Source organism: Pterocles gutturalis, unplaced genomic scaffold, assembly GCF_000699245.1.
Source record: "Pterocles gutturalis isolate BGI_N339 unplaced genomic scaffold, ASM69924v1 scaffold34784, whole genome shotgun sequence".
NCBI lineage: Eukaryota > Metazoa > Chordata > Aves > Pterocliformes > Pteroclidae > Pterocles > Pterocles gutturalis.
The window spans coordinates 69-10,093 of NW_010129307.1; the positions used below are offsets into that span (position 1 = coordinate 69).

General features: G+C 43.1%; 2 protein-coding genes across 2 annotated transcripts in view; one reads left to right on the forward strand and one right to left on the reverse strand.

The window, feature by feature from the left end:
* The first annotated feature begins 229 nt into the window (after positions 1-229).
* On the forward strand, positions 230-1,778 carry EMG1 (EMG1 N1-specific pseudouridine methyltransferase). Its single transcript, XM_010079904.1, has 4 exons — positions 230-368; positions 735-793; positions 954-1,103; positions 1,473-1,778. Exons 1-4 carry the CDS (start codon positions 236-238, stop codon positions 1,584-1,586), a joined length of 456 nt encoding a protein of 151 aa, XP_010078206.1. The 5' UTR covers positions 230-235; the 3' UTR covers positions 1,587-1,778.
* A 348-nt stretch (positions 1,779-2,126) lies between these two features.
* LPCAT3 (lysophosphatidylcholine acyltransferase 3) overlaps positions 2,127-10,025 on the reverse strand; it is an 8,972-nt gene continuing 1,073 nt past the window's right edge. Inside the window, 12 exon segments of the mRNA XM_010079905.1 lie at positions 2,127-2,351; positions 2,483-2,609; positions 2,724-2,882; positions 3,451-3,598; positions 4,235-4,401; positions 4,682-4,768; positions 5,485-5,593; positions 6,000-6,178; positions 7,229-7,266; positions 7,388-7,481; positions 7,631-7,737; positions 7,856-7,963. Coding sequence (XP_010078207.1) covers positions 2,493-2,609; positions 2,724-2,882; positions 3,451-3,598; positions 4,235-4,401; positions 4,682-4,768; positions 5,485-5,593; positions 6,000-6,178; positions 7,229-7,266; positions 7,388-7,481; positions 7,631-7,737; positions 7,856-7,963 — 1,313 coding nt within the window. The 3' untranslated portion in view covers positions 2,127-2,351; positions 2,483-2,492.

Genomic DNA, 10,025 nt, shown 5'->3' on the forward strand with positions numbered 1-10,025 from the left:
GGAATGGGGGCGAGTTTGGCCTTATCCACTGTGCTCGTATTTTGCTCGTAATTCTCTTTATTTGGATACAGGATTACTTTTTCTTAGCTTTACAGCAGAGCTCGTGGGGCCAGATGAACTCCTTTCTGCCTCAACATCGGTCCATTTTGCATTCATGGGTCCTTAAGTTTTCCAAAACCCTCTCTCTTGTGCTTTGTGTTTCCCCTAGTGTGTTTTTCTGTTTCAGAGTCTTCTGATGCTCATGGACAGCCCCCTGAATCGGGCTGGTCTCCTGCAGGTTTATATCCATACCCAGAAGAATGTCCTAATAGAAGTCAATCCCCAAACCAGAATCCCAAGAACTTTTGATCGATTCTGTGGTCTTATGGGTAAGTGATTCAAACTTTATACCCACCACAAAATAATGCAGGAAGGTGGATAGGAGCAGAAGAATTCGGGGAAGAATTAAAAAGTTGCACCAACCTTAAAAATGTGAAAGTGAGAAAAGCAGAGAAATTCAAGTATCTTTTTTGTGAGTTTCAGGATGCACAGTCTAACTATGCATAGTGATGAGTACCTGCATAAGACAGTGCTAGCAGCAAAATAACTCACTGATGAGTAATCGTAGGAATGCTGTAGAAGATACTGGGAACTCTAAAGATGGACTTGCCTACTTTAGCTGTGATTACTAAGTAGAGGATAGAATTCTTCTGGCAAAAGAACAGGCAGCTTAACTGATTTTCTTCTCTTGTCAGTTCAGCTGTTGCATAAGCTCAGCGTTCGAGCAGCTGATGGGCCTCAGAAACTTTTGAAGGTAAACATTGTTCGATGGCTCACAGGTAATGTTGTAACATTCCTCCTTTGCAGCTAGTGATGTTGGAGTGATTTTTTTTTTTTTTTGTACAAACCACAGATTTAGCTACATGGCAGGGCCTCTTACTTCCATTACCCTACTAACTTTCTGCTTTCTGTAGGTGATTAAAAATCCAGTCAGTGATCATCTCCCTGTGGGCTGTATGAAGATAGGTACCTCTTTTGCAGTTCCAAAGGTATCAGATCCGCGTGAACTGGTTCCTACATCAGAGTCAGTTGCTATTGTTGTGGGAGCTTTTGCCCATGGTTCGGTAAGTGCATGTATCCCTTACCTGGAGTTGGAAAAATCTTTACCACCATAGATTTCAGTCTTGTTCTGAGTATGAGGGTTTTTTTCTTCTTTTTTTTTTTTTTCTTGATCCCCCTGTTGTCCCTGTCCCTCCTCCCAACCCCCCTTTTTTTTCCCCCCCGGGTAGGCTTGTCAAAAAAAGGCCCAATTCCGTAATGCTTGGAACTTTTCTCCCTCCCCAGAGAGGGCACCAGTGATGGCTAGCAGTTGTCTTGCTGTGTTTTATTGTGGCTGTGTTCAACCTTGGAGAAATACTGTGCCTCTCCAACCAATGGAGAGAGATGGGACTAAGTGAAAACTTGCAGCTTGATTTTTTTTCCTCTTCTTCCAGGTCAACGTTGACTATACAGAAAAGATGGTCTCCATCAGCAACTATCCCCTCTCTGCTGCCCTGACATGTGCTAAAATTACTACTGCCTTTGAGGAAGTCTGGGGAGTAGTATGACTTTCTGCTACTACTGCTGTCATGGTAGATTCCTATACAGTGACTCCGCATTCTGGAGAGGCTCTTATACTTAGGTGTGGACCTGGTGCGGCTTTGGGCTCCTTGAAGGGAAAAGGCTTCTGGAGCAATGAGACTTTAAATGGATTGCCCTACCGACCTTTTTTCTTCCTATTAAAGGTCACGTTTGGTAAGAGTGCTTGTGTATTTTACTTTCTCAGGTTTAATAGAGGGGCAGGCTTGATGCCTTTATAGCAGGGACTCAGGCCAAATTTGTCATGAACCTGAAAATCTTAGTTGTGCCCTGCTTGCTCTGCAGTTGATGTTACTTGGTCCTGTAGAATCACCTTGCTTGGTGGTGAGTGACAGTTTACACTCCCCCATTGAGGCACCCAAGAGGAAAGGAGCTGAAGCTGATATGAAAAAGACCAGGCGCAATTTTTATCTTGGATGACAAACGTAGAAAAGTCAGAAGGTGGCTCCAATCCAATACAGTGCCTGCCTCGAGTGTTTTACAATCATCTGGTATCAGCAGGGAAACATGAGAGTCCACCGGAGGGCGGCAGAGAGATAAGGCAACGTACATAAGGTGGAGGATCTGGAAGGAGGCTTACTCCATACCCCTCCTTTCGGGTCTCTGACCCTGTGCTTTCTCTTTCCCCCTCCTCGCGTCTAAAAAAGTCATTACTTCAACACAGCAAACGTGCCAGGTGATGGTTTGCTTCTGGAGTGTTAAGTCGACTCCTACAAATGCACACGTGGTACAATCTGAAAAAGAGAAAAGTACTAGATTTGCTTCAGTTGTTTTTATGTTTGCCTTCCATCTTGGGAAGTAACATTACTGGTAACTTTATCTCCTAGTCCAAGTGTGGGATTCTTTCCATATAGTACAGCCTTACCTTTTGGCTGTTATTCTGCTTTTTTTAGCTTTTCTTTTCGTGGCACAATTAATCTGCGAATGTAAGGCAACACCAATAACAAGGTGAAGAACAACACGTGGCCGAGAAAATAAATAGACCTGTACACCTGTGAAGAGAGAGGCAGCCATAAGGATCAGCAAGCAGCTTTGAGCCAAGAACGTACTGGATGGGATGGAGGGAAAAGGGTCGGTTGCACAGGTTGTCTGTGGCTACTGCATACCTTAATCCATTTGTCCCAGGTGAAAAGGCAGAATGGCACCAGAGAATAACCCATAAACATCCAGTGGTTAGCCTGCTGCAGCACATAGAGGACAGGCTTCAAGGCAGTGATGGAGGCCAAAGTGCTTAGGGGAGGACTGTCTCGAAAAAGGTTTATGACCTAATTTAAAGAAAAATCAGAATTCTCAGTTGGATGTCTTATGGCTATACCTGCAGGCTCTGGAGCCACAGAGCTGTGTAAAATGAACTTTGCAGTTAGTCTAAAAAAGTAGTTAAGTTTGTTTGTTTTGTTTTTTTTAATTTAAAAGTACTGGGAGATTTAGCAAAGGTATTCAGGTCCCGTGCTTGTCCTCCAACCTGTCCAGCTGCCAAGCACTTGGCATATGAGTAGAGGGCAACAAGTTCTCCACTTCCTGTCAGCTTCTGCAATAAATTTATGCCCTGCCCACACAGAAGCCAGCGACCTAAGCACTTGTTGCCCTCTACTCATATGCCAAGTTCTCCACTTCCTGTCAGCTTCTGCAATAAATTTATGCCCTGCCCACACAGAAGCCAGCGACCTACTGAACTCTTGAGAACAGAACCGTATCATGTTTGAACAACAATTCCAAAGTGAGTAGCTACTTTTCATATTTAATTTAAGTAAAGCCTTCAGCATGGCAGTTTCCAGACTCACAGGGAAAGGCTAATGCAGGTCACCCCATTCTGGTAAGTCAGACAAAGCGCACCTGTCTTTCAACGATGACTATAAGCAACTCCATTTGAAAGCACACCAGGTAGCCAGAGTGCAGCCCATGCCAAATGGCCAGGAAGAACAGGGCCAGTGCCTGTGACAGCAGTTTGTTACCCAGGAACTTCAGACGCTTGAAGATGTAGCTAGAGCAGAAAAGAAACAAACTCAAAAGTGCTTTTAGTTTATTGTCTGTCTTCCCCTCTCCATGTCAGAGATGCAGGGCCCAAGTGACCGTACACCTTTGCACACCCTGTGGGGACACAAACAGCAAGACAGCTCCCCATACCAGGGCAAAATGTACCTCAGCCCATGTCTTAAAGAAATCCCAGCTAATGGGAAGAAGTGGTTCATCCAACAACACACAGAAAAATTATATTTTACAATTCCATTATGTGTCCCAGCAGGTGCCGAACTAAAACCTGGTTGAGTCATTGCACAGGGGGCATCAAAAGGCACGATGTAGGAACCAGCAGTTAGAGCAGTTCTGTGGCTGTTGGACCAGGCAGGCCAAAGGGCTTGCTGTAGTCCCATTCTAGCCTCTGCCCTCCTGCTGCCATTAACTGCTTGCTTGTATTAATGAACTGCCCTTTTAGATTGAAGGAAAAGAACTAACCTAGTAACCTATTTCAAATGGGACAGCAGCAAAATGTGAAAGAAAGAGCGTAAGAACTGAAAACTGACAGATTCTTCCTCTAGTGCTCCCTCTCAGCCTAGGATCTTGGTTCTGCTGGCACAGATGTTACTGACAAATTACAGAAGGGAAATTTTGTCCTGCTCACCGGGCCACCCAGGCATTGGTGTTGATGTTGAACGAAGCAATGGTCCCTGTGAACAAAGGTGTTGTCTCATACAGCCAGACCTTCATGTTGGCACAGGCATCCCACAAAGGCTTTCCACTTTGGTCCTTCCCATTGTACCCCAGACCAACAAGGATGCAGACACCTTCCTATGGAAAAAGATTCACCAGAAAGAGGAGAGGGAAAGCTCTGACTCTCATTGTGTTGAGTGGAAAAGCACCATTGCAGATGGAACAAACAGATTAAAAACTGGCTACTTTTTAGTTAGCTAGCCTTTGCTAACTTAAAGCAAGCTAAACTGACCTGCATCTGTCTCCAGAAATTTGTATTACTTCCATTTAGCACCAAGTCCCAGAGCATGCTAAGTAGCTGCCAAAGCGCTACCTTTTTTAATTTGTCTTTTGTTTCCGGAATGACGTCTAGACTCACCGTAACAAGCCAGCAGGTTACGTATTTGTAGAGTATAATTTTGCCCCAGATCAATATGTAACCACAACGGAACCAGAAAGGTTTCTCCTGCAGAGATAAGAGTGAAGTAGAATAAAAATAAAAACCAGAATTGACTGGCAATAATGAGACAAGGCAGATGAGACCTCATCACTGTCTTTTGTTTTAATCTGTTGTATGTCTCGAGACTGCTATAAGGACTGGACTGCCAGGCTATTGACTTATGCAAATATACACATTATTCTCTTTCCTTTGGTAATATTTGGCTGTATTGAAATAGGTACTTTGGGAAGACTCTGGGATTAGCATAAGCATTGCAGAAGTTACACCCTCATTTATTCATACTGACACAGAAACACCGATAATCTGCAGGTAGGAGTTACTTGTTAAGAGTTGTAAGAACCTCAGAGATTCTGGTAAGCCTTGTAAATTACTCATGTGAAGTTCTTTGCAGCCTAATGGTTAAATGGAAGGTCATTAAAAGGTCACAATATACATATGTTAGGTTTCCAAAAACAGTAGTTTCTAAGATTAATTCTCTATTTGTAAACATTTTCATTTGGTTCAATTCAGTTTAACACATTCCTGTCCTGCATCAAATGGAATCCACAGGATAGGCAGTAAAGCCAGTTGTGGAAAGGCTTATCACTAGTTGCTGACTTATCTTATTTTTAAATTGAGGCAAAACTAAAAAAAAAAAAGTAAAAAAATAAAAAAAATTAAAAAATCTGCCCTTCAGAGAAGTAGAATTCTTCCACACCCAGAACTGCCAAATCAATACATACCATATAATCATCTGAGATGAGGTATTCATCAGAGATGTACAGGCTTGACAAGGTATAGGTTACTAGAAACAAGAGACCCAAACTCAGGCGCTTGAGAGCAGGCACAAAACTGAGAAAGAAAAATATGAAGGTCAAAGAAAAACCTTGGAAATAGACCAAACTCATAATTTTAAAAACAGAAATGGAAAAGAGGAGGTAGGGGAGATAGCAATATGGGGTCACCACATTCCAGTGCAGCAGATGCCTCCATTTGGAAGCTGGGATGCTAACATTACCAGGCTGGGACCCAGTCTGTACTAAAGATGTCAAATCGTTGTTGATGTTCATGCCCTGCAACAATGCTAGGACATTAAGCAGTTAGGAGCGATGTCTGAAAGACTGCTTTGTCTTATAAATCACTTTTGGTCACAGTACTTTAGTGTTCAGGTAAGAAGGCACTCTGCTGCAGGGAACATGTGGAAGATTCAGCATTCCAGGATCTTAGGAAGGTGAGGAGCTTAGTGGCTTTTTATTACCTATTGGGTCTCTGGCCTTGAACGTCAGTCATCTCACCCCTTGCCAGTTTCTGATAGTCTGTCATGGAGAACTGAGGCCCAACCATGAAGGCACCATAGAAATAGGAGAATCCTGAGACCTCCAGCAAGGTAGGAACTCCCCGGACAGCAAATCGCCGCTGCTCAGGGGTCAGGAACTCCTGCACCAAAGGGAGTGGCATTAACATCATCCATGGGGATCTCATACTAGCTCTGGATGTTATGTTCTCAGCCTACCTCCTTAATGGTCTCAGTTCTTGCTCTCCATGTATATGGAACTTTCCACTTTGTATTTCACATCCATTCCTCTCCCCAGCCCTCTCTATCCCCACCCCCTCTAAATAGCAACAAGATCCAGTGGTTGAGATGAGTTACACAGATCTCTATTCCCAAATAAACACGGAAGGGATCTGTTGACATGCATCCCTGCCAGCAGAGTAAAAGCACTGTATCTGACTTCCACCAGTGCCTGCCTGTAATCGCACATACTCTCCCAAGACCCTAACGTCCTACAATTCCTACTTCTTGATGCAAGAATTCATTGTCTTTAAACACTTGAAACTTCAGCTTAGGAAATTTCAGCTCAACCTTGTTTTCTTGCAGTCAGCAGTGATTCCACAGATGCTACAGACTGGGTCAGGCCCCAAACAGGAGATGGGGAAGTAGGATTAAGAGACTGTAGCTCTGTCCTCTCCCACACACTGTGATGTGTGACTTCTCTCACTGTTTCAACTGCTCTAAAGACCAGGCCCTACCAAATGGTAAAGGGCAGCCATTTATAAGGATATGGTCAGACTAAATAAAGGAAAGGAAGATGGGAACCAAGATCCAGTGCTGATGGTCTGCAAATTAAAGGTACACTACCCACAAGACACAGAGGATTGGGGATCAGGACTCTAAAGCAACAGATTTGGGAGAAGGAGAGAGTGGGGAATTTGGAAGGGGCCAGTATAACATTCTCACATGACTGAAACAACTTTTGTCCATCTCCAATCACTAACTACTATCTCTGCTCCAAATTATTTATTTCCACTTCAGAATTCAGTGCGCTCAGACACCCACAGATGCTCCCCTCTCAACTATGGCTTTTACCAAACAATGAATGCAGCTTGCTAACTCACATCCTTTGAACTTGATTTTCTGACTTCTAGCTCACTGGAATGACATGGAAGAGGGGAGGAGGAATGGAGGAGAAATGGTGTCTTACTCACCGAATCTTTTCCTCCATCATAGTAATCAATGGCCAGACCTAGAGATGAGAAACAATTATTTGAAGCCCTGTGATGGGCTGGTTGGGCTGAACATGCCACCCTCTCTTCCCTGAGCCACAGCTTCCAGAGTAGAAGAGATAGGAAGGAGGTATCACTCACCAATCAACTTGAGCGTCAAGACACAATGTGGCATTGTCCACTTGATGTCGTAATGCTCTGTGGCTGTGAAGTAATATCCAGCCATAAGGTATGTCTGAAAGAAACCATTATTTGGGTTATTAAAACTAATTCCTCCATCTGGTTTTGATCTGTCACCACTTTTCCACCCATAGTTGCTATTGGGAAATGCAAAACTGAACAGAGGGCTCCTTTCTACAAACCAATGCAGTAAGAGAGTTTTACCATCTGAAAGAGGAACGTGGTGAAGACGGCAGTGATTGTGCGACCCATCAGTCTCAGTATGAGGAACTGGATTAGGACACATAGCAGGGAGTGAAAGAACTGCATCCCTGTGGAGGGGGGAAAGAGAGAGAGATATGAAGTAGAAATTACATTTTCCCTTACAGGTCCTCCCAAACCACAGCACGGCCTGGGTCAGGAAGCTCTCTCTTCCCCAGCTCATCTTACCAAAATTGAAGTAAGCAATTGAGAGTCCTGTGAACACATTGTAGAGATGAATGAGGTAGGTCTCCTTCTGGAAGAGGAAATAGCGTTGGAACAAGGCAAAAGGATATCCTGAGTAGAGGAGGAAAAAAAAAAGATGAGAGAGCTGTAAATTAGTGTAGACAAGCATTGTTAATGGTCCAGATTATAGCTTTCTCGAACATGTTATTAGGAACATGTACTTTACATAGATATATCATCAACACAGGTCATGGTATGCGTTCCTGATATTGTATTTCCATCTTGGGAAATAGATGCCTGATTAATTACTCTGTATATCATACAGAAGAAAATACTTTAACATGAGCATAATTATATCAAAGCTCACACTGAAGTGCAAGAAATTCCACGATTACAGTTTCTCAATACATGAGATAGATAATGCTGAAATACATGAATCAGACTTTATTCTCTGATTACTTTCTAAATTCTGTGACAAATACAGTGAACATGGCAAGAATCTAGATTTAAATTTTTTAAAAAAAGGGGGGGGAGAGGGGGAATTTTATGGTTAACAGCATTACATTGTCCTAAGAAACTCAATCCTCACTCCCACGTCAATAAGTTCTTACATGATGCTGACCAACTTTAATCCCAGAGCTCCTCAAGTGAGTTCCAGTAGTATACTCTTTCTTTTCTAACTCTCCAACTTCAGATTTGTATGTGATTTGTGAACTACTGGGCACCCAAAGATGTAACAAAAATCCACTGGGACTATGCATGTAGTATTTTTGTAAAAATCAAACTCAGACTCATTTCATATGGAGCAGCTAAGATAGCTGGAATGAGTTTTTTTTCCTTGCATTTTCTGCATGTTAGCTCACAGTCAAATTTAGGAATGCCTCCAGATTATTAATCTGTGGCAGCAGTGAGAAGCAAAGATTTGTAAAGCACTTTGGTAGTACGGTGAGAAGTGAAGCACTCTGGTAGTACGGTGAAAAGTGCCACACAGAAACCCAGATTCTGTTGTCTAAGTGAGGTTCACATAGCATGCAATAAACATTGCCACATATTAGACAATAAATATATTATAATACATATTGACCCAGGAAGTGGTGTTCATCTCATGAGTATGTGAAGCCTGCTCATGCAGTTAGTGTTTCTAAAGGCACATGCACAACAAGCTGAATTGGGATAGCAGAAGCAACTTTAATTCTGGCATTTTGTAACTTAATTGCTTTACTTTGCAAGCTTGTTTTCTTTTATCCTGATTAAAAACAAACAAAAAAATCTCTTCTACCAGAAAGGAAATTCATCACATGCCACATCACATCCACACTGCTTGTTAGCCTAGATGAAACCCGTAGCAGTGGAGAGATGTCTGCTACTTGCACGAAGGGTAGCAGTAGGTAGTCATGTTTTATATGGAGCAGTAATAAAAGGTGATGAAATGCACATTTTGCCAAGAAGTGTTTGATGGATGGAAGGTTTCCAATAAGCAAGGCCAAATCTAGTCCCTACTGTGAGAGGAACTGAGAAACTCTGTCACGTTACGTAAAATACACATCTTGCAGTCTGTTGGTGGCTGAGGTGTGACTGGAGCCATTTTAAGGTCCTTTCCGTTCCCCCAAAACCCTTGGGAGTGAGTCTCAGAGTTTGGGACTTTGGGGCTCACTTCTAGATCCCAGACGGCTCTACTAAGCCCTGCTGCTTCTTGAAACTGAGCTGCTGCTTCCCATTTCCTCAGCCTCTTGCCACCCCTCTCTCAGCCTTCCCTGCCTCCTTGTTCGTGCACTCGCAGCTGACCAGCCCCACATACCACAGCCCTTCACCCGCAGAGCCTGGCAACCACGATCCTGCACACTCTCCACTTCCATAGCAGCGGCTCCAAATTCCCCTACAAAACGCTTCACCCGAACCGTCCCTTTCCCTTCCATCTCCCTGATGCTTTTTTACAGAGCCTTCTTTTTGTTAGGCGGCACACACTTCTGTCCCATCGCTTCCCTGAACACCAGCTGAGGGGGAAAGAGGGAATCGTCAAAGAGTTCATCACACAGGCTCTCTGGGGATACAGGAGTAACTCAAAGAATCAGAGTAATTAACACTTTTTTTTTAAAAAAAAAGTAGTATTGTCTACCTTATACTGGGAAAAATACAGATTTTTTTTTTTTCACTTGTTAGGTTTCCTTGTTGA

Excerpts from the sequence above, each read along its gene's own strand:
- EMG1 (XM_010079904.1), top strand. The coding sequence starts at position 236 with ATGCTCATGGACAGCCCCCTGAATCGGGCTGGTCTCCTGCAGGTTTAT. Across the intron at positions 794-953 it reads GGCCTCAGAAACTTTTGAAG|GTGATTAAAAATCCAGTCAG; the intron begins GTAAACATTGTT and ends TGCTTTCTGTAG. Across the intron at positions 1,104-1,472 it reads GAGCTTTTGCCCATGGTTCG|GTCAACGTTGACTATACAGA; the intron begins GTAAGTGCATGT and ends CTCTTCTTCCAG.